Source organism: Scardinius erythrophthalmus, assembly GCF_964197995.2.
Source record: "Scardinius erythrophthalmus genome assembly, chromosome: 2".
NCBI classification, from domain to species: domain Eukaryota; kingdom Metazoa; phylum Chordata; class Actinopteri; order Cypriniformes; family Leuciscidae; genus Scardinius; species Scardinius erythrophthalmus.
Genome location: NC_138222.1, coordinates 41,215,149 through 41,240,259, shown reverse-complemented (window position 1 = coordinate 41,240,259; position 25,111 = coordinate 41,215,149). Strand labels below are relative to the sequence as shown.

The 25,111-nt window shown below is 38.6% G+C and overlaps 1 protein-coding gene across 1 annotated transcript in view; it reads right to left on the bottom strand.

Moving 5' to 3' along the window:
• Positions 1 to 1,690: 1,690 nt before the first annotated feature.
• smad3a (SMAD family member 3a) overlaps positions 1,691 to 25,111 on the bottom strand; it is a 32,228-nt gene continuing 8,807 nt past the window's right edge. The window contains exons 2-9 of the mRNA XM_081359917.1: positions 16,450 to 16,643; positions 14,059 to 14,193; positions 12,212 to 12,286; positions 11,809 to 11,859; positions 10,380 to 10,592; positions 9,858 to 9,995; positions 9,565 to 9,709; positions 1,691 to 4,161 (exon numbers count right to left, since the gene is read on the bottom strand). Coding sequence (XP_081216043.1) covers positions 4,038 to 4,161; positions 9,565 to 9,709; positions 9,858 to 9,995; positions 10,380 to 10,592; positions 11,809 to 11,859; positions 12,212 to 12,286; positions 14,059 to 14,193; positions 16,450 to 16,643 — 1,075 coding nt within the window. The 3' untranslated portion in view covers positions 1,691 to 4,037. The remainder of the gene's footprint in view (positions 4,162 to 9,564; positions 9,710 to 9,857; positions 9,996 to 10,379; positions 10,593 to 11,808; positions 11,860 to 12,211; positions 12,287 to 14,058; positions 14,194 to 16,449; positions 16,644 to 25,111) is intronic.

The window sequence follows — 25,111 nt, the reverse complement described above, 5'->3', positions numbered from 1 at the left end:
GAACAAGACTGTACCTTTTTCGAGCTTGAAAATAACATAAGCTTGGTTTTACCAACATTCAAAACAAGTTTTTAGTGTATGAGCCGTGACTGAATGACATCAAAAGCCATTTGAAGCTTAAAGGGATAGTTCACTTTGAAATTAAATTGTGGTATGTTTTAGCTTACCTCAAGGGCATCCAAGATGTAGGTGTCTTTGTTTCCGCAGTAGTTTCAATTTTGATATTTTTAGGTCAAAACGGTTCTTGTCTGTCAGTCACATAATGCAGGTCTATGGTCGACACCTCAAAGAGCATGCACAGAGAAGTCCAAATTAAACAATTCCCCATCGTAAGTACACATTGATGGCCTAAGACACGAAACGAGCGGTTTGTGTGAGAAAACGAACCGTATTTACATCGTTTTTACCTCTTGTAAACTTTCCGGCGCTTGCTCAGACTAAAAGCCAGAACGCGCGCACACGTCACACACCAGGAAGCGCACGCGCCCTCAGATCACTTGGACGTGGTTGTGTAGAGGTAAAAACGATGTAAATACGGTTCGTTTTCTCACACAAACCACTCGTTTCGTGTCTTAGGCCATCAAAGTGTACTTACGATGGGGAATTGTTTAATTTGGACTTCTCTGTGCATGCTCTTTGAGGTGGCGACCATAGACCTGCATGATGTGACTGACAGACAAGAACGGTTTGACCTAAAAATATCAAACTTGAAACTACTGCGGAAACAAAGACACCTACATTTTGGATGCCCTTGAGGTAAGCTAAAACATACCAACATTTAATTTCAAAGTGAACTATCCCTTTAAGCAAGGCTTGCTGTTTAGAAGGTGCACCACAATACATGAGTGTCATCTGCAAAAAAAAAAAAAAAAAAAAAAATTGACAATTTGATTATCACAATCAAGACTATTTATGTAGACAGTAAATAAAAGAGGTCCCTTCAACAATCTCTAATAGTAGTGAATGATTACCTTTAAATCATTTTTAAACTAGAAAATAACATGATTTGATAGTCTATGCAACAATATTTCATGATCCACTGTCGAAAGCCTTTGATAAATCAATAAAAAGGGAAGGAAACTTCCAGAACGGCTGGTTGTGGTACTGAAAGCCTGATTGATTATTAGATAGAACTTTGTTTACATTCAAATAACAGGTCAACTAGTCACTAATAAAACTTTCTAAAATTTTTGATAGGACACAAAGCTTTGAGATTGGCCTATAATTATATAATATAATGTGGGATTATACTCCCCCTTTTAATGAGGGAACAACAAAAGCTGATTTCCAAATTTCCAGGATAACACCAGTATCTAATGAAAGATTAAAAAGATAAGTTAAAGGGGTTGAAATAATATCAGCTGTTAATTTCAAATAGGTTCCACACAATCAGGGCCTGGTGATATTTTAGATGTGGCATAGCAGCATTTGCAGTTCAGAAGAATTCTAGCGCCTCCCTGCCCTTAGGGTCCTTTGAACAAAGAGAGCTTTTATATTTCAGCAAGGAGAGGAAAAAAAGTGCATTAGGTAACAGGCCAGGGTTGCCTTACCTGTCTCCGTCTCCGTATGCCAATGCACCTTTTACAGCATTGTCTGTCATGATCAAATAATAAGCAGAACCTGACTGGAATGTAGAGAATGTTTGTAAAGACATTTTTGACCTAACAAATCAGATGAGACTTTTTTTTTTCTTCATTTAAACATTTATTAAAAGTACAACAATAACAAACAATAATTTTTTTCTCCTGACAAACTTTAAAGATGGAGAGAAATAATAAAGATTATATACTTGTACAGAGAAAAAATCTAACATGTCAAGCACAACAATCACCACTAAGTCACAACGTCACTGAATGTGAAAGTTTAACACAAGCACAATAAATGCACATTACTTAAAATATGTTCAACAATTTGTTGAGAAAATGAGATTTGATTTTCTTCCTATCAAAGAAAACAATTAATGTTTGCTTAGATGGACAACAAATCATTTCCTGAATAATACAAGTACCTTCTATTTTGTCTTGCCGGATGACATCAAGAGATTTTAAATACATTTCAAGGAATCCAAGTCATACAACACACTGACTGACTTTATCAAAGTCTTAGCGCATTTAAATCACACATAAGTCCTTATAAACATTTAAGCAAACAGATGTTACACATCTTTTCTCCTATCTGTGAAGTACATGATGCACCTAAATGCAACTTTCCTCTGTATAACACACAGGGAGACCAGAGATTTCAAAAAGCCTGCAAAGAGCTCCTCATTGCAAGCGCATCACACTGACCTGATGCTAATTGAAAGTACTGAACATGATCTGGATTTCACAAAGCCCATTGTGACATTTCCCTTCTTCAAGCCCTTCTCCATATTCAATGAGTATCTGGTGTATATAAAAATACAACCTTACAAAAACCTGCCAGCAGTACAGCAAAAACCCCTTTCGACGGTTACAAACACAGAGGTAAGAGCATTTACTTTCCCGTCCCACTTCTGAAAAAATATTTGGTAGCAAAATAGAGTCTACAGTACAAATGGCATGATTTTCAGAAAATAGGCATGCATAATCAATTTATCAGACATATTTACAAGCTCAGCTGAGAACAGATCCCAACCCTGAGTGGTCCAACACTGGACAACCCACTTACTCAATATGGATGAACGCCTGTGAAGACGTCTCCAATATACTATTTACAAACTCTGTTGTGAAAGTTGATGCGAAGGCACACTCACTCAGTTTCATTTCTAGAGGATGTGAGAACACAAGGACTCACAGGTAAGTGTGCATATCCACAGATGTATACAGACACAACCAACACTGTGAGATATGAAGCATGAACTACATAGTGCTCAAAATTATGTAATGCCCAGTTTTCAAAATTTACCACAACATGAAGAGGAAGTTTCTTTTCCGAAGCGGACAACTGAGAGACCTCACCAAACCTTGAACGGCTCCTCACCCACTCACTAAACAACAACAAATGAAAGCTGGCACAACACATGCAGTTGTGAGTGGTGAATCCTATAAAACTCAATAATAATTCACATTCATACCCACAGAACAGACAGCCGGTTCGCCGGAGACAAAGCTGAACTCAACACCAAACCAGACACTATTCATAACACTCCCAGAGGACGCTGGAACAAGTAAAACCTCCACACACACACACACACACACACACACACACACGCTTAGCATGGGTCCGTGGTAAGAGATGAAAAACACTATAACTAGGAGTAGTATCAGGCTTTCAGAACCTGTACAATGACAAAATCCCCTAACATTTCAACAAACTTAGATATTGTGAAGCATTGATAACACTTTCACAACAAGTGTTACATAAACTGTTATGCACACATATGAAGTTTGTTATATAGTATTCTGTTTAGTGTATTTTAAAAAGGTGAAGAGCTAATGTATGTTTTTTTTTAAGTGCTGTCCAGCACATTTCACTGGCTAGGACAAAACGGGATATGGAAATGTAATGTTTTGGGGAAACCTGAAAAACAATACTAACTTGAGTTTTCAATGTCTGAACACACCGCTTAGTCAAAGACATCCTGTTTCTTTCTCATGAGGAAGGTCAAACCCTCTTGATACGTACTACAATCTCATTATGACATGGGCCAAGTTTCAGTTTGATCAGATCAAAAATACAGTTTAACTGATATTTGAAAAACTTGATATCTTCACTTTACAAAAAAGCACTTTTTTCATGTCTCTTAAAAAAAAAAACAAGCATCTGTTATGGTAAAAATGCACCTAATATAACAGCATCATAACGGACACAACAGAGGAGAGATCTTACATACACATGCAACAGTATATAACAAAATATGTCATAAATGGCAATAAAATGGCTACCAATAACATAAAAACGAGTATATACACATACTGTAATACACTCCTCCAACATGAAAGTGCTACCGAGTCTGTGGAACCCAATTAGTTGGCAGGTATGAAGGTCTTCAACCTTCGACTCCTGAAGGAACTTTTTTTCCCCAGATCTGGTGGTTTGTATATGGAGCGTTTTTCCTATGACACACTCGAGCAGCGTATGGAGGGGGAGCCCATCTGAGTGAGCACCTTGTCCAGCCACTGCAGAGGACCGTTCAGGTGCAGTTCTATCCAGCAGGGGGTGCTAGTCACTGTCTGCCGCCTGACAGCGGTAAAGAGAGAGAAATTAAGAGAAAGGTCAGAAACCAGAAACACACAGTGGCCAAAAGTATTCACACACTTAAATATATAAATTTAACTGCATCGGATCAGTGATTGCAACGAGCGATTTCAGTGAATATCATTGCACATTTTCATATTTGTTACATTCCTTTGTTTTGATCACAGCCATTTTTTAGAAAGAAAAAAAAACTCTTTGAAATATTTTGCTTATCTTTCTTGTAATAAATGCCACTTGGTTTGATATTTTATTATATTCTAATGCAATGAAATCAGAACATTAAGTGTGGCTTAAAGGTACACTTCACCCAAAAATGAAAATTGTCATCGTTTACTCATTTAGTTCAAAAACCTGTATGAATTTTGTTCTTCTGTACATCACAAAAGAAAGATATTCTGAGAAATGTCTCATAGAATGGAAGTCAGTGGTCACCAAAACTGTTTGGTTTACCAACATTCTTCAAAATATCTTCTTTTGGTCTGCAGAAGAAAGAAAGTTATACAGCTTTGAGGGTGGGTAAATCATGACAGAATTTTTATTAGATTTTTTTATATACATGAATGTTCTTTTCGAACTAATAATATACAGATTTTATTCCAAGCATGGACAGATTGTTAATAAATCATCCACTAAACATCATGTACCGTGAATGTGAATGACTGTCAAGAGATAATTCAGAGTTTGTCGGTTTGTCTGGATATAAACTGTGTGTAAACTCTGCTCTGCTGTTCTTTGCTTTGGTCCCTCAAAGGGACGTACTCACTGCCAAACACACTTCTTTTACATTCCACAATGCTTACACAACACTCGTCTCCATTTCCAACGCTTGGGCTCACACACATACACACACACACACACACACACACACACACACACACACACACACACACACACACACACACACACACACACACACACACACACACACACACACACACACACACTGTTAAAAACACCTCACACTGCTCACGTTCCATTCCTCACTGGGGCTTCCTCTAATCCTTCCACACACACACACACACACACACACGTGTGTAAGTCTCTCCTGAATCTCTGTACCTCTCCTACTACATGACTTACAGTCACTTCAGCACTCCGAGAATAATTCAGAAAAGAATTACAGACAAGTGGATTTCATTTTAAAATGTAATCATTCTATAATAATCAATAATGAAAACAGCCAGCAATAAATTGTATTATTGATTAGTCAAATCTTCACACTGTGCACAGAAAACATATGTGAGTGAAGTAGTGAAAAATATTTTTTGGGATAAAATGTTTTTAAAATTGTACTGTTATTCTCTATTATAAATTTCTATTTTGAAAAATAAACCATGTGTCCTGACATCAAGTAAACATGTGCTATTAAACAGAGCTCAACAGAAAAGTTTTAAATAAATCCTAATTAAAAGTTAAAAATCATTCACTACCATTCAAAAGTTTTGGGTTGGTAAGATTATTTATCAATTTTGAAAGAAGTCTCTTATGCTCAGCAGGTTGCATTTATTTGATTTATTTTCTCCAGTGTCACATGATTCTTCAGAAACCAGTCTAATATGAAGATTTGGAGCTCAGGTAAAATTTCTTATTATCAATGTTGAAAACAGTTGTGCTGCTTAACCATCATTTTTGCTAAACATTTTATCAGGATTCTTTGATGAATAGAAAGTTCAAAACTCATGCAATGATATTTTTAAATAAAAGTAATTAAAAAGTAGCACGTTGAATGTGCGTTCCTGGAGAATATTCAGCCTCTTAACAATTAACAGTTTTTGATTACATTGGTTATTAAAACTGTTCTGCTGCTTTCACATTGTGTTTCGAATCATTTCATAATGTAACCATTACATTTTAGACATTTTCATTAGTTTCATCCAACAATGTGTCTACCCACTGTTTTTGTCTCCTAGCAGCTTCTTTTATTGATCGTTTGACTGTTTCTTGCTCTTCGACGAGTTTCTCAGTAAATCTTTCAGCCATCTATGAACAAACCCCTGACTTTTTTTATAAGGGCAGTGCTGAAATACAGCATAAGCGGAGGTCGCAGCCTCCATTATTCTAGAAAGTCTACTAAGAGTTAAAAAGAGATGGAGTGGTGGAAAGAAAGTAGGAGAGCAGGAGGAAATGAAAGAGGAAAGCTCCTCTAAATTCAGGAGTTTCGTCTTCCATGTAGATACTGCAAAATTATTAACACTTTTAATATCAAGTTTTAGAAAAGATATTGGTAAATAAAAGCAAAAATGAGGAGAGTTGAAATCTACTGTAGTCATCGGCCAAGTAATCTGGGGCAGCTCAGGTGACAAACTGAGAGAATATGAAGGTGAATTCAGACAATGGCACTGTGCTGTTCTACGTCATGATATTCGCTGACGTGATGGTAAATACATGGTCCAACCATAAAGTGCTCAAATGGCATTTTTAAACTGCAACAGGGAGAGTTTGTCCGCACTTAAAGAGGTGGATCTGAAGGTGGGGAGAAGTGGAGGGGCGTGAGAGGGAGTGGGTGTCTGCTGAAACCTGACACAGCTCAGATTGTGTCTCCACACGCCAAGCTGTCTGGAAACCACAGTCTCACTCTCTCTCACACCAGTTTTACTCTTTCCCACTCTCTTCTCAAGCTTTCTCTACAGATGTCCATGGTCAAAACCCACAACTGCTTCTAATTAAGGTCTTGGTTCCATGGGCTCAAACAATGAAGTTACTCACAAGAGCAAGAGCAAGATGGGAAGAGAACAAAAAGAAACCAGGAAACTCTGAGACATTTTGAAGCACACCATATGTGAGTTTGTTTGGTGTGGAATGATTTGCCAGCGCAGACCTAACAGTTTATATGACGGACACGCTAGGCTGGTGGACACTGGGTTGCCTTAATACGTCAGAGCTCTTCACCAGAGCGAGCCAGACTGAGAAAATCAGTTACCGCAGCCTGTCAGACCCTGTCATGACCCCACAGGACTGTCCATACTAAAATAGCTGTAAAGCAACATTCCCTCCTATTGTCTTATGAAACAGTAAAATGGTTTGGGCTTCCTTTACAAACTTCTGTCATTACTACCGTAGTTATATCTGCTGATATAAGAGATTTCTTACTTTATCATTATCAATTGATGCTGGATATTAGGGATGAAAAATATTAAAATGCCCCTATTATGAATTTTTGAAAATGACCTTTCATGTAGTGTGTAACATAGCTCTAAGTGAATGAAAACATCCTGCAAAGTTTTAAATCTGAAAGTGTACCGTATATAAAGTTATTGTCTTTCAAAAGTAACATCAAGTAATTCGTTGTGACATCAAGATGAAACATATTGCCCGCTCACTTATTACGCGCGCAGACACCAGGGAAAACATGGTGCTTGCTCACTTCACCTATTTTTACATTTAGACACCTTTGCCATCATCTAACATTTATTTATTTTATCACTCATTTCAAATTTATTTTAATAACACTGTTAAATGTTCTTTAGCATGTACATTTTAAATTTGTGATACCTAAATTCACAAGCAACTAAACTACAGATTTTTTAGAGTTTAAAAAAAAAATGTAGACAAAATAGAAAATAATATTAATATCAGAATTTTTATCATCTTTTTTTTTAACATCTCTATTCTCAGAGGCGCCCCAATAGGGCAGGCAAGCCAGGCAATTGCCTGGGGCCCCGAATTTTAAGGATTCAAACAATCAGGAATGTTAATCTCTGCATCCATCCATAGTGCGGCCCCTTTCTCGTTACGCTGGTTATGCTTTTACCGCCTTGTCTCAGCCGCCTTTTTCAAACTGGCGCAGCGCGCTTACTCGCTGTAGAAAATGCATGATTTGATTTGTTAAACATGAAGAGGACTTATCTGTCTGGCAAGGCCGCTCGCTCTAACTTTAACCTTGATAGATGTTTGCTATTATTAGGTGCATATCCAAGTGTTTGTGCGGAGTGACGTGTTTGCACTGCATGACATGGAGGCGCCGACGCGATTACTTGCATTTTCCTATAAACAGTGGAAACAACTTAAAAGACTTCATTTCTGGCCATACAGAAAAGAATAATGCATCAGTCGCAACTACTTTTATTTGTGTAAACTCACAATAAAAAGAAAACGTTTTACTTTCGTAAAATTAAATAAAACAATCAGGGCACGCTTTCATGGTCTCCGTGAACTGGAGCGTGTCTCAAAAATAAACAGAAACACAGCGTAGGTTATACTAGCCTCACATACATGAGAAATATACCTATATAAAGCTTGATATGTCCACTTTTAAACGAAAAAATTCTAATCGAAAGCAAATATCATCTGATTATGTAATCCGTATAAAAGATGCCTTTGTTTCTAAAGGCGCATCCACTTTACAGCGGAGATGTACGGAGATATGTTTGTAGCCGACACTGATTTAGAAAACACTAGTTTATTAATAAACAATTAAAATGCCTCGTTATTTTTTAAGACATATTGATTATCATTAGCCTGCTTTTGCGGCAAGATTTATGCATGCGCTTGAGCGCAGAATAGGCAATATTCCTCCATGCACCCAGTATTTAAGCAGAAATTAATATAAACGTGCGATTAGTCGACCAGAAAAATCTTTAGTCTATGGCAACTCAAATCAATACATTTACTATAGTTGACATTATTTAATTAGTAATAAGTATCCAGCTTTTTACGTTAAATTTGGTTAACAATTAGATAAAACTAATAAAATAATAAAACAAAGATTAAATTAAGATGCTAACTATATATTTCTATTTAGCATTGCTTGTTCCACCACGCAAATTACTGTTTTTAAGGTGACAATCTGTTACACATTTGAAGATTTACTGTATTTTGAAGATTGTTGTATTGTATCTTCTGTTATAAAGATGAAGATTGACATTTCGTTAATTAAAAAAATAAGCACATAATGTTGTAAAAATTATGTTCTGTTAGATGTTCTGTGTTTTGACGACTACTTGAATTTTGTATAATAATATCTCTAGGTAATGAAGATATATTAACAAAAAAATCGTATATATTATATATAAAACATATATAAAATATATATATAAAAAAAAGGCCTCATTGATTAATTTTGCCTGGGGCCCCCACTCAGTGTTGGTTTGCCTTCTTACGGTCTATTTAATTTAATTTAAATCAAGACAATGAATGTAAATGTAAAAGAAAATAGGCAGTAGTAGTGTTTAAGTCATTCAATATTCATAATCCCGTTTCTACAAAAAACTGATTACGACAATCAAATTCAAAGAATTTAACAGGAAGCATAGGTGGCTTCTGTGGTTTAGGTAACACCACTTCACAAGTGATGCAAAAGACAGAGAGCAAGATAAATCAAAGCCACATTCCAGGAGTGGCAAGCATGTGGATGGATATAGAGTGAAGTGATTGCAGTAATCGTACCTGTACTCGGCTCCCCAGCCCTTCACGAAGCTCATGCGAATGGTGCACATGCGGGTGAGCTGGTACACGGCCTCAAAGCCCTGATTCACAGACTGGGCCAACAGAGCTGCAAACTCCTGGTTATTAAAGATCTTCAGATTACAGCCTGGATGGAAACAAAGCGGTTTGAAACAAGCTTTCAACTATCAAAAAGGAAGCTCTGTTTCATCCTTTTCAGAACCACAATTCAGAAATTTAACAGTTGAACTCTGTTGATGAGGGCTATTTGTTGAGGGTCTCTCGCTTTATCTTACCTGGTGGGATCTTGCAAACAGTGGCGGGGTGCCAGCCGTAACGTTGGTTACAGTTGGGACTCTGAACAAAGATGGCGCTGTCACTTAGACACTCTGCAAACACTTCACCACCAATGTAGTACAAACGCACACCTCGGCCTGCAAATATGGAAGGTTGCCACATAAATAAACAATAAAATTATTTTATTATAAAATAATAAAATAAAATAAAAATAATGTTGTCTTAAGGCCCTTGCACAGTCCGAAATTTGTGTCCGAAATTTTCGCACGTTAAAAAATAAATACGACCTCGCGTTATGTCAATCGCACTTGTACACTGCCTCCGAAACTTTCGTCCGTCAAAAAAAAAATTCGAATCAGGTTTGATTTTCTGCGTTTTTCGCATCCGTAGCAAGCATTTTGAATGGTTTTTTAACAATTCAGAGCCACCGAATAACGAAAGCGAAAAAACGCATGCGATAATTTCGGACTCAGTGTGCAAGGGTCTTTATGAATAAGTGATTGAAACAGATTTGTGCGTACCAATGTGCCTGCGCGTGAGCTCCACAGCTGCGTTGCGGTTCACATTGGACAGCAGGCCTAGGCAGAAGCGCTCAGAGTTGGACGGGTCTGTGAAGCCGTCTACCGTTAAAGAGGGCTGGGAGGCATGGAAAGTTTCACCGACTCTCTGGTTCAGCTCATAGTAGGAGATAGAGCACCAGAACGCTGGTTCACAGTATGTCACTGGCTGTAGATCTGAGAAAAAAAAAACAATAAAAGGAGCGAATCCACCAGGCACAGACATACACAGAAAATGAAAAGAAATAGAAAAAAGAAAAAGAGACAGGAAAAAGAAAACAAACAAATGGGTGGGGATACAGAATATCCGAAGAGAAAGAGCACGGGGGCTGGGAACTGACGGCACTGTGATGTCAAGAGCAAATGTTACTTCCCAGAAATAAAGGCTGAATCGGGAAATACCATCATCACTTGGACACAAATCTATAGAAAATTACAGGCTCATGGCACTGGCCGTTCTCTCTGACACACACTCATACACCACTGCTGTGGAGAGGAGAAATCGCTGTGGGATCTGAGCGGTGTCTGCAAAAGCACAATCTGATTCAAAAGGAATTGTGGGCACTCCCTTGCTAAGATGGTCACTGACAGGATGTTTAGAGAGGGAGGTTTTCTTCCAAGTTGTTTTGGGGACATCCAAATAATCCATTTCACAATCCATTTCCTCTAAAAGACTGAAAACACATTTCTACAAACACTCAGTCTGTAGAAATGTTCTAAATGTGTATTTTTAATAACAAACTGTCATTTAAACAATCAGTCAGTATTTGCACTGATTTAGATCTCACAAGCCCTTAAGCACATAACACAGTAACAGTTCTTGGTTCATTTAGAGCTGGATTTAAGGAAGATAATGAGTTGAATGAGTAAGAACTGCTTCGACTGACTCATTTAGCGATTGAGTCATTAGACTGATTCAAACCGTGAGTTCATGCAGAAGAACTGTTAATGCAACTGGATGTCAGGAAGACTCTGAATCAAGACTAAGGGTGTCGCAATATGCCGGTATTGATGATAACTGTGATATTTAACAAGTGTGATTCATTAGCCAAAACAAGAGAAACCACAAAACAAAGTTAAAGATGAATTTAAAGATGAATGAGGTTTGGAGACACTATGAAGGGAGGCTGGGATCTTAAGCTTTCAAAGCTAGCTTGCTATTGCTAGCCTTTACGAAATTACCCACTTTAACTTTAATATCGAATTCTTTTGGCCACGATAATCTATAGTGAAAATCTGATATCGAGACAACCCTAATCAAAACCATTTAATTAAAAATTACTGCAAAAATGGCAAAGAAAAGTGAAGTTAGTTATGTATATTGTTTTTTGCAATTCAATCATTTTGTGTCCAAAATGGTCCAAAATCTACACACACATGCAATCAGAGTTACCTAAGTTGTTGTGGGCAGGAGACACAGGGTTCGGTGACAGGTTTGGAGACCCTGAAAAGAAAAGGACAGATTAATAATTAATGGTATAAGAATGTACAGTAAACAGGACAAACACATGTTGATTAAAAATCTATTACACTTCCAATAATTCAAGAGTGCAAAGTCAATTATCATGTGTTTGTCTTCAGACATTTTTCAGGTTTTCGTCCCAAAATATTGGTGTGTGTAAAACTACTTTCATACACCACTGATTGTCAGAAAGAAACTTGGAAAAGTGATATGCAACTGAAATGTCACCCAAAAAAACAAACCTGGAACTACTTCATAGCTGTGCAGTTATAGAAAATTCAATGTGTCAACCAATCAAAGAATGCAACAAATGCGGTGGTATAACTGGCGTCACCTGTGTCCATGCTGCGGTTCATCTGATGATCACTGGTCTCTCCATCCTCACTGATGTAGCCTGGAGGGGGCGTCTCTGTAACACACACAAACACACAAGGTTAGCCTGCATGAACACAAATTGTACACACCCGTAACACAGTGAGCCAGCTGATGGATGAAGGATTAGGCACATCAGCAAACACATCCGGCAAAATCTAGCAGGTGCAGCAGAGACAATGTCTCAAGGGTTTTATTTTTCCCCTTCACATTAAGACACCCGATTTAGAAAGCTGGGGTCAGCTCAGTTTCAGCAGCAGGATATGAAACAACACACACCACCCTATTACAGTAAAAGACTGCCTCTCTAAAGCACATACCATTCAGATGAAACTAATCCCAGCTAAAGCCACTCCATACAGACTTCATGGGATAATCTTCCCCTTATGTAGACAAAAGCAGTCTTAAAATCACTTCAGCATAAATTGTTCAATTGTAAAATGGTTAAACATATTTTATTATGTTTAACCATTTAGTCCTACAAATATAGGCTAATAAGTAACAGGACCCCAAACTTTTGAATGGTAGTGAATATACAGGAGGTCAGAAACACATGTGACCACATTATCTGTATAGTGTAAATGCTGATGTATCCAGGTCAAAAAAGGCCACCTACTACTCACCTGTCAATCAACAACTCTGCTAAAACAAGGGATTATTGAGGTTTCTATGAGAAACTATGAGGTTTCAGAGCAGCTTAAATCAAAATAACCACCCGATCATAAAATTTGAAAGAGCACAAAGACAAAAATGCTAAACTTCTTTACTATGACTGATCTGTGGCACATCTGAAGTTCAGTTATAAATAAATACAGCCTTGCGCTCAAGCCTTGCATAAAGCTTGCCGCAAAGCCCTGGAAAAATTAGCAAGGAGACATTTTAATTGTTTATTAATAAACTAGTGTTTTCTGAGACAGTGTTGGCTGCAAAGATGAAGCTGACGTTGCTGACTTGTCATCTCCGCAGTATAGAGAACGCACGTATGCGCCTATAGAGATAAATGCACCTTTCATTTGGATTATATAGTCAGAGAGAATTTGTTTTCGATTCGAATTGGTTCGTTTAAAAAGTAGACATTTCAAGCTTTTTATATGCCCATTTCTCATGTCTGTGAGGCAAGAAGCCTATACGCAGAGTTTCGGTTCGTTTGTGACGTGCTCCAGTTCTTCCTGCAGTCGAAGACTTTCTGCTCTTAAGTTTATTCCGTGCATTGTCGAGTACTTCATCAGATTTGTCGTGTTGCCGGTCTTGGCAGCAATTATATTGTCACAAATATTGCATCGCACGCTGTTGGCATCGAGCCTGGTGAAATGTAGCCACAGTTTTGATCTTTTTCACATCTTTTACAACTACGGGGCTTGGGACGCTTACACACTACAGCCTCACATGTGAGCAACATCTCTGGGCATAATCGTCGTAAACTAGTGTTTTGCTTGATGCCTCGCCACAGCCAATCATGCTGCATGCTTATTGGCTCACTGACGAGATTAACCCCTTAGGTATCGAAATTTGGTACAGAACCACAAGAGATTTTTTGATACTCGATGGTAGAGGCAATTTGGTCGGTGTCTAAAAAGTATCAAACTCGATATCCAGCCCTACTGGGACTACAGCTACAGACTAAATTGACTCTAGTACACCTGGAAAACATTTGAGATTGTGCCACTTTGAGGCAGCTGATGGAGCTTTATTCATTTAAAAGCCACTTGACATTTTTTGGTTTGGCTTTTCTGTTTTTATAACACTATGAAACTCATTTCCAAGAGTTTTCTCCATTACTTCCTGTACTAGAGTGTATTTGTCTTTTACCTGGTATGTAGTTGCTCTGGGGTTCGATGCCTGCAGGAAAAATGGTGTTTTCTGGGATGGAGTGACTGTAGTCATCTAGAGGAGGAAACTCACTGGGGATTTCAGTGTGACGAGGCACCAACACTGGAGGAAGAACTTCAGAGAGAGAGAGAGAGAGAGAGAAAGAAAGTTAACAAGAATGAAAAAAAGGAGAAAAAAACATGATACCTGAATAACCAAACAAAAAACATGTTTCGATTCACAACTTGCACAATAAATACTTGTGCATATACTACATGTAAGGAATAATGTAGAGCGAGGTGGTTGTTATAGCGAATACAACCCCCACAGGCTGATCAGGACCCCAATGCGAAGCGGAAGATCGGACTTCCCAAGTCCGACTCAGGAGAATGACTCGAGGACGCAAGTCCGGTAATTCCGCACATGGAACAGCAGCGTTCTTGAAAGCGTCACTCAGCGCGCTCTGCTACTCTGGTTATCTCTGTATGTACATTTTAGGCAACAATAAAACTAAATATGTAATAAAACACCACTCTGCCTCTTTTCGTTTTCATTTAAAGAAATCTTAAACATTAGCCACACAAATGTGGTTCAGGCAACGCGTAGGCTATTGATTATATTCAATGCATGTATAACGTTAGCCTAGGGGTGTGCCATATCATACCGTCTACGATAATATCGGTATAAATTTTTACATGATAAAAAAAGTGTCATATCGCGATATCAATTATATTGCGATGCAATGATGTATGGCGCATTTACGTTCCCTAGCGTGCACAACAACAACACCCGTCAGAGTAAGAGCAGGATGTCAGCCTCCGATGACAATTTAGTACCTAAAAAGGAAGCTACTTCAATAGAATGGAAGTGGTTTGGTTACAAGAGGTCAGACCTCCAACGAAGCACAATATTTTGCAAAATATGCAAGAAAACTGTTACTGCTAAAGGTGGAAACACAACAACCTGTTTCACCACTTGAAGCAAAAACACACTGAGTACAACCAGGCTATGAAGGGATACTAGCACAGGACTCGAATTTTGGCACGGGTATTGCGCATAATTTGAATAATTTATGCCACTTATAATAAACCCACTAATAATGCGGGAAATTCCCCCCAAAACATTGATTCACTTTAGCATGTAGATTGTATGAGTAAATTAATCCACACAGATTATAAAATCAAATCAATCATTTTAAAACTATCTGAGAGACGCAATTTCACAAACAGTGTAAGTGTTCAGCAGTGCTGCATCTTCTCTCTCTCGTCTCTCAAAATGGGTTGAACAGGACAAGCGTGAAGCGCTGCAGGCGGCGATACTAGACTCTCGCGTTTAGGAGTCGGGACATGACGGAATTGTCACTTGCACAATCGGGCCAGCATTGCATCGTAACTAAAGTTTATCATTTTCACGTCTTTTTAAGTCTTATCGGTTTAAATATTCAAGCGATTTTAAACTATCCAGTACTCGCGCACTATCTGAGAGATGTTTTTCTCTGCATGCATACATACACTAAAGTCGCCTCACAAACAGCTCATGAGTAACAAAAGTTATTTTACGCGGATTATATCGCTTTAATGGGGAAAAAAAACACGCAAAATTGTGTCAAATTCCGGTCTTGGTATGTATACTCGTAAACACAGTCGGTTATGTGTAAAACGCATGTAACTGTGACAGACAGTATAATGAAAACAGTAATGGATCCGTGCACTAGCTCTAAAAGTGACAGCAGCCATATGTGTCTGTCATTAATGTTGTCGTCAAAACAACAAAAGATAGCTTTAATTTTAAGGAATCAGAATTAATACCATATGTATTTAATTTAGTCAGGACTCAGGACTAAAAGACTATCAGTGTTATTTTACATTTGATTACTTTATTCAGTTTCTGTAGTATTTCTAAATACTAGTGTTAGACCTACCCAAAAACTTTTCTCTTTATTTCTCTTTTTTGTATCTTTATTATTTTGTATACATTTTTGCTACTTTTTTCAATTTAATTCAAAGATTAAAATCAAGCTTCCTTGTGTTGTGTAAACTCTTAAATCTACTCGTATTATAACTCATGTTTAACCACTACAGAGACGTCAGAGTCAGCGGCAAACGCGTCAGAACGACTAGCCGAGGAAAGGTTGTTCCGGGGGGGGGGGGGGGGGGTACATGAGCGCCGAGAGCGCGGTGATCGCCTGGAATGGATCTCACAACCTGGATAATTTTCATAAATCTTTATAAATAAACCACAGATCTGAGCTTTAAACAACTACATTCTAGCCTGAAAAACTCTTAAAACTTTTGACAGTGGAAGCGGAAATAGTTGCGCACCATACTGTACCGTACCGTACCGTACCGTACCGCTCGGTGGAAACGAGCCATAAATATCAGTGTGCATTACCTGGTGTCTCGACCCTCTGGTAGTGGTAGGGATTGACGCAGACCTCGTCTTTTTTCGTGTGAAAGGCAAACTCGCAGAGTTCAACGGCTCTGAGCTCATGATGTGACTGCAGGTCAGGCCAGCGCCACAGACGACAGTAGATCACATGAGGGAGTCCTTTCCTATGAGATACTTGCAACCGACCATCTAGTGATCTGAGAGAAAAAGAAAAGGCAATTATGATACTCACTGTAGCAGAAACAATCCCAGCAGCTCATTCTCTAAAATCCAAAGCAGAAATACAGCTGAAATGTTATTATGGCTTAAGTCTTAAACATTGTGTAAAATCCTAAATTACCACAATATAAACACTCACTGCTCTAAGGCTTGCAGTGACAACGCCAAGGTATTATGCGAGACCGCAGATGAAGTAAAAGTGGCCCAATTTCCTGTTAATGTGGTGCTTTCGGTTACACATCACACGTGATGTGAATGAGGTGAAAAAAGAGGAAGAGGAAGTCCAAAAAAAAAGTGTTTCAGAACAATGTGTGTGTGTTTAGGAGGTTGATTGTGCTCTAGTTTAACAACAGCTTCATCTCATAAAGCCATATGAAAGCAACAGTAGACTCCTCACACACATATGTACTGTAGTGCGGGCCAAATAATGCAAATCCCAAAAGCTCTTAAAAGCATGTCTGTCAGAGCCTCCTCCTCCCACTTTTACACCCACCAAGCCTGACCCAGACAATGGCACGGGCCTGCCTGGCCAGCCCGAGGCTTCTGCGGCTCTCCCAGCACCTAAATATGCTTTAAATTTTTCATAGCAGAGCTTTCGCTCCACAGGCAGATTACGTGAGGAAAAAAAGAATGATGTGAAAACCAGACACCCCAGGGAGTGAATGAAAAGAGAATCTATTAAGCAATAAAATCTAAAGAATAAACAAGAATATTTAGGCATAAACAATCCACTTTATGGTTGCAACACAGGCTCACACGGGCAGAGTACAGCAATAGAGTTGTAAACACAGAGTGACTTCCTTCAGTTCACAGTTCACACATGCACGCACACCCAACCAGTCAAAGACACATTAAGGCTAATGGAGACGAGAGAGGGAAGGAAGAGGAGAGATGAACTCGGACAGAACAACAACAAAAATATGTATTCCAGAACACACTGTATTTTTTCCTGCTTCACTTTTTAACTGCAGGCAAATACAACTCAGACTTTTCTTTGGATGGCCCCATGTGGAAAAGGAAAAAGGCATAATCATTTCAGAATAATGCAGGGAAGGCCTTGAGCAATATTGAAAAACCACACAGTGAACTTTTCATGTCTGAGGCGAGTTATTCACTGGTCCGGTCTCAGACAAAGATGACTTTTGCAGACACAATCGAGCACACCGTCATATCAAAACACATTTTCACGCTAACCCCACCTACATTTCTTATCTTTACAGTCAAGGGCTGCGACCAAAACATTTTTATAATGCTTATCTGTGTAGTGGCCTCCTATAACGGCACACTCGCTGTCGAGATCAGATTAAATACGCCAACGTAACGCACGCACTGCTATGGTGTGCTGAAACGGGGCCGTACGGTGTGGCCCAAACCTCTCAGAGAACTCTATTATACATGACTGCTACATTGTGTGCTTGAAATATGCAACAGCAGCCAAAGTGCTGAGAGAGAGGAGGGCTGTGCACTAGGTCAGCAACTCTTTGAGGAATCCAGGGCACAGATACCATTCATGACACTCTATTCATCCTTTATGCATACTACATAAAAGCAGAGACATGAAAAAGAAAGAAGGAAAGAGGTGTGAACTTTCCTTACCGGAGCCCTTTAAAATGGGTCATATAATACATTTCACATCATTTTCTTTTTGTTCATATCCTGCACTTATGTTTTTGCCCAAATCAGGTCATTACACTGTTTTTCATGACCATTCCCTCTCTCAACTTTTGAATTAAACTGGCCTTTTTTTTACTTGCAGCTTGAAGACTTCTATGGCTGCGTTCACTCAGTCAGTGTTAGACGGTAATCACAGGTTTGACTCATACAAACAGCGTGTATAAAATATTTGAGCAGTGACTGTATGAATCAATAACCAAGGTCAAGACCCTTTTTTATTCTTGTGATAGTTGTGAAAAACACTCAGTGGTGTTTAGGAATAATATGTGATAATGTCTATCATACTTCCTCCTTATGACCGCAATGTGACTATGTGGGCCACGGTGCGGTTACCAAATAGGTGTCATTGTGACAATGGCCATGTGTTATTGCATTCAGCAACTATTTTGAAATACATTTTACAGTTCTGAATCTTACGGTCCGTATTTAATTAAGGAAATTTTGCATTTTTACACTACCGTTCAAAAGTTTAGGGTTGGTAAGATTTTTCTGAAAGGGGTCTCTTATGCTCATCAGGGCTGCATTTGTTTGATCAGAAATACATATTGTCAAATATTATTCAAATTAAAATAAATGTTTTTAATATATTTGAAATTTTATTTATTCCTGTGATGTCAATGCTGAATTTTCAGCATCATTACTCCAGTCTTCAGTGTCACATGATCCTACAGGAATCATTCTAATATGCAGATCTGGTGCTCAAGAAACATTTTAATGTTGAAAACAGTTGTGCTGCTTAATATTTGCAATTATTTTTTTTCAGGATTCTTTAATGAATAAAAAGTTTAAAAGAACAGCATTTATTGAAGTCTCATCAAACTGTCACTTTTGATCAATTTAATGCATCTTGCTGAATTAACTTATTCATATCTTTCATCAACAAAAAAATAAATATTGACCTCAAACTTTTGAATGGTAGTGTGACTCCTTTTAAAAGCATTTTTTTCATACACAAAAGTCTAATTGAGATAAAAAGAAATGCAACAGATAACATCAATTAGGATCATTTAAGAAATGGCAAAGTTTGCATTGAGATCATTCCGTGGGGTCTGGCATTCATGAACTGCATCAGTCTGAAAATATTGTATCCATCATCAGTCCTTTACATTTCCATTACATTCCAGTGCTCAGCGGAGAGAGAGCCTGTGTTTGCTGCCGTGTGGGCAGACCTCATGTGAAAAGGAAGCACTGAATGACTATTGATTGAGCTGCAGAGGGCAAATTGGGTCAGCAGTAAGGCACATCCAACCAACATAAACGTAGACACACACACACACACACACACACAGCCTGGAGGGCGGGTCTAGCCTGCTCTCCCCCCCACCCGCATGCCGGCTGTCACTTGAGTAGAGAGCGGGGTGAGATTTGAACAGGGAGGGGGTGAGGAAGAGAAAGAGAGTTGAGGGGGTGAGCTGGAGGGATGGAGGGGTCTGACACAGGCTGAACCACGCTGGGCAGATTTAATCTAGAGGGTAAAAACACAGACGCCGTGGGCTGTAGTGGACAATTTCTGTATCAGCCCAGGCATCCTTGACTTGACCATGACACTTCCACTGAGAGCATTATCATACTCAACTCAATGCTTACAAGGAATCGATTTCTTTAGATGTTTACATGCAACTCGACATGAACTTATACAAAGTTTTGCTTAACACAAATTTAGACAGAGCAACAAATATATGCAAAGGCAAACTACAGCTGATGTGTAGTTCATTTGCACTAATACACTAAATTTAACATGATGCATTTTGTTTGACAGACAACAAGACAAACATCTTTCCTAAGCAATTTTCAACATTTTTGTTTCACTTTTTCAAGCTGTGTTTAGCCTTTAATGTGTATGTTTTTAGAGCTGAACTTGCACGTCTCCGTTTGAAATCAGAGAGTCTGACAAAACAAACTCTGTGAACTCTGATACATGCAAATTTAATGCAGAGGGAGAGAAGGACAAAAGCAACTTCGACGTCAGACCAGACCGTCTGCGGGACCATTTCACCCTGTGGAACATACCCCGACCCAGCCCCCCCTAAAAAACACTTTTAAGACCATTGCTATTCCCCCATCCCCCCAGCCTAAACCCAGACAGCATGCAGCAGTACAACAGACCTAATACACGACACAGTGCAGTGATGAAGGACACATACCTGATCGTACAGTTACTACTGATGATAATGTCTACTTTTATGTCTGAACATACATTTACTCAACTTTGGATTGACTGGTCAAAATATTTGTATTGGAATAATAGCTGGAAGCTGATCAAATATAAAATTTGACTGTAAAATACGGCATAAATATCTGGAAACCCAACTCATATGGAAACTCTTATAGTCTAATATTTTTTTCTAATTCAAGGCTTATATACCTGCTTATCCTTTATTTCATAATATGAGTGTGGGGAAAATATCATGTTTAACTTGTATTATTTTTTAAAAGGTTTTGGTTTTCCTCCCTCTGCTAAAGTCATTAAGGCCTTCCTTAAGTAAACAGAGCCCTGCAGGGGTCTCATGTGCAGGTGGTTGGATGTGGTTACGGGGGCCCGTTCTCAGCAGGAGAGCAGGACTACAGCAGAAACACTACAACCATCATACAAATGCAGCAGGGGCCAAAAGTAACACTCCAGTTAGCCACTTTTTTAGTGCGAAATACTGCACGGGTCAAATCGCAATGTAAAAGAATGTAAAATGGGCTAATCAAATTACACACAGATACAGATCGCTTCCTGAAAAAATGGTCAGTGACTGCCAGCCATGCATTGTATATTTTAGAAGTATTATTTCAATAGACTGGCCTGTATATGATGCTGCCGCAAGTGACAATATACCTGCTAAAAAAAGTATTTGGAAATGTATCTATTTTTTTATCATTCAAAATCTTGTTTTATACCTTGATAAACCTAAAACATGCTGTGTGATGAACACCACAATGTCAAACATACACATCACTGAACCTCCGGTTCCATAGCATAGCATTCTGTAGAATTCGGAGTAGATTTCATGCAATATTCTAAAGTTGGCATAGCCTGGGTTTATTCACGCTGCTAGGCAGCCTGGATTCCATGGACCAGATTTTCGCCTCAGCGAGGGGACCAATCACAGAACGGGGAGGGAGCAGCAAGACGATGACGACGTCTATGCGACACACAGAAGCACTTTGTTTATATCTATACATACCTTCTACCCTCATGTTTGTCTTGCACAAACGGCAATAGTCGCTGAACGCCATCGTGTACACATAAATCTCTGACCCATCGTCTTCTTCCTCGTCGAATTTCTGTCGCTCTACATATGTCATCTGGTATTGCTGCACAACATTTGGAAAAGCCAGTGAAATACTGGGAGAATATAGTGTGGTCACATGAGAGCAAAACTGAACTGTTTGGATGCCAATAATACACACCATATTTGGAGGAGAAATGGCAGCGCACATTACCCTAAAAACACCATACAACTTGGTGTTGGCTCTTGGACAACTCTTCTGATTATTCTTTTCACTCCTCTATCAGAAATTTTGCGAGGAGCACTGGTCGAGGCAAATTTATGGTGAAATTATTGTCTTTCCACTTCCGTATTATGGCCCCAAAAGTGCTCACTGGACCATTCAGAAGCTTAGAATGGCGCCTATAACCAATGCCATCATTATGTGTTGGAACAATTAGGTTGCGAAGGTGTTGAGACAGCTCTTCGCTTTTACCCATCATGAGATGTGTCTTGTGAGACACCTTGGCAATGAGACCTTTTTGTAGGCCATCATTTGGCACTGAACCAGCTGTTATTATTTTCCACTGACAGGGGGCTGGATTGCTTTTTAATTACTGTAGGTTTTCAGCAGTTGACTTGGCTTTCCATGCCTTTTTGCGCCTCCCTTTCTTCATGTGTTCAATACTTTTTCCCTGTGTCATTTCACATTATTACACATAACTTAATTTCTGAACGTATTTTTGTTTGTTTCTTTATATGTATGGCTTACTTGGGTTGTTACCAACATCTGGTGAAAATTTCATGTCAATAGCACCTTTGGAAATATATTTACTGAGAAAAATGATGACGTGTTCAATACTTAGGCCTATTTCCCCTGCTGTAATTGAAACGATTGGCTATGAGCTACGTACAGGCACATTTGATAGACATTCGTAGCGACCAGTAAACGGCTCTGGGTATTCGTAAACCACGCCTCAAATACGAGAAAATTAACGTGGTTCCCAGACCAAGTCTCAATGAGACTAGGTCTGACGTTAGCCAGGCTAAAGTTGGCATGAAATGAAAATTCATTCTATGCATTTTCTAAAAGCATGTTATTGATCTTATTGTGAACAATTGATCCATGCATATGTTTCCTATTTGTTTTAATTTTTTGACTTTGTAACCTTTCATCAAAATGTCTTAACTCAATCCTCAGGTGAAACGATAGACTGGTGTACATTTATGACCATTTATGTACATTTCTGCAAATATTCTTTTGCATGGTTTTACTTACGATCCTGTCAGAACTAGGATCTGAACAAGACTGATAGCCAACACCAGACAGCTAAAGCAGGTTAGATACATCATGAGTTGTGTCATAGAAAACAGGGAAGATGACTTTGAAAAAAGATCCAACAAAACATTGTTCACATTGTCATGAGCGGCACTGCATTTCAGGCACAGTAATCCGAGATGCAGAATAAAACTAGCTTTGTAAAGTCCAATGTACACTTCAGTTTTACACACGCTAGGTTATGCATACAGTGCACAATGTAAATAGTATGCACATACTTTATGCACACAGTCAGAGTACCGCATATACTCTGTACCCCGCAACGTGACGCAACAAAAGACAATAAAACCGATTATAATCAGTGATACTGTCTACACTGGATGCAGAAGTGCAATGCGACATGACAAATCCCCGACAGTAAACTGATGCCCCGTTCTATTTTTGATGTCTGACACGAAGGACAAATGGATTTGCAACAATCGCTTTGCTGTTTCCAGTGTGGACGGTGTGAGAAATAGTGCAGTCAAGGATAAGATTTTATAGTATTTTGGTGCGTGTCGACCACCTGTGTTCACGCACATCAAATATTGTATTGTAAACTTTGAAAGGCTATGCATTAGGGCTGAGGGATATGGACTCTAAAAAATAATTATCACAATATTTTCCATATCATATCATAATGATATTTACCACAATATTATTATTATTAGGGGTGTGACGAGATACTTATCTCACGAGACGAGACACGAGATTGGGTTCAGGAGAACGAGACGAGATTTTTGCACAATATAGAAATCCTCAATGACAAAGTTCATGCATTTTGAAATGTTTTAACTAATAATCTTCTAATGAATGTCAATTCAACCCAAAATAACTGTATTTGAGGACAATCCCAGAAGATATGAAGAGCAATTTCATCAGGGGCACCAACCACAATATTCTTTTACCATTAAGGAAGGATATGCTTTACACATAGGCCTATTTGTTAGATCTTGGGAATGAATGTACTCATGAAAACTTGTTTGTTCACAATTAAAATCCACAGAGTAGCTACCTTTTAATTTAGGGAATGAAATCCTTTTTTTCCCCCTGTGTTTTATGATTTAATAAAATTGATATAAACAATTTTATCAAATGAAAATATGAAACACTGAAATATTTTTTCAAATGAAAATATAATTATTTACAACTAAATTTGTTGCATTTTTATTTTTTTGTCAAACAAGATGCTGCACAACAGAGCTGTATACATTTAAAACGGATGAAAAAACATCTTGGTTGAATGATATTCCTGACATTATTATTACTTTGAGAAGTACATTTTAGTATACAGTAGTGGTATATTTCTGTCATAATTTCTTGATGTTAAACCAAACTTTTATTTTGACGGATTGTCGTAAAGATCTTTCAGTTTTAGTTTCAAGTGTGTATTTGACGGTAGTTTTTTTCAAATGAAAGGTGAAAAGCTTGTGAAGTGACTCTCAAAGCAGCTCTAGAGCAGTGTGCGAGTTTGTGTATCCGACAAAACAGAACCATTCTTTCACACAGAGACAAGCAGAAGTCACTTATTAACGACATGCATTGACTGGCTGTTGTCGTGTTTATTTCTGCTGTGTGATAGGCTGTTAGATTAATCTATATCGAGTAAGAATGTCTAGAGCTTATCATCGTTATCGGCATAAGTTTTAATCACAATCTCGATATGATATTGTTTAATCGCCCAGCCCTACTATGCATTCAGCTGTATGCGTTTGTGTCAAAACCGAAGTATTCATTTTAAGCTTTAGTAGTCGTATACAGGAGTACACTGTTACCCCTGAAAATTACATTACATTAAATAACATAACATAGACAAGATTTGTCAGTGTACCTGGCTGCAACACTACCGAGCCACCTCAGATAAAACAGTCTTAAAATTAAAGACTACAGCGATTAACTTGGATCAGTGTCAGTGTACATTCATAGCAGACTTTAAAGCAAGTCTCCCAAAACTCTCAGACAAACTTCAAAACATCCTGCGCAAAGTCTACACTGGTACTCTTCTAAAGAACACACAAACACACACACGGAGAGTTCACAACTGAAGGACGGTTATTTTCTCAGGATGGTCAGAAGCAGTCTGAAGGTCAGCGGTAGGGTTAGTGATGACAGAGTGGCACAAAGCAGTCTTGTTGTCTGCTGTACAGAGTGTCTATTATTCCAGCAGATATGGAGGCGGCACAGAGCTTTTCTAAACCTTCAACCCCGGCAGGAGCCACAAACCCAGAAGCGGCCCACGCCCTCCCCTGGGCAGACA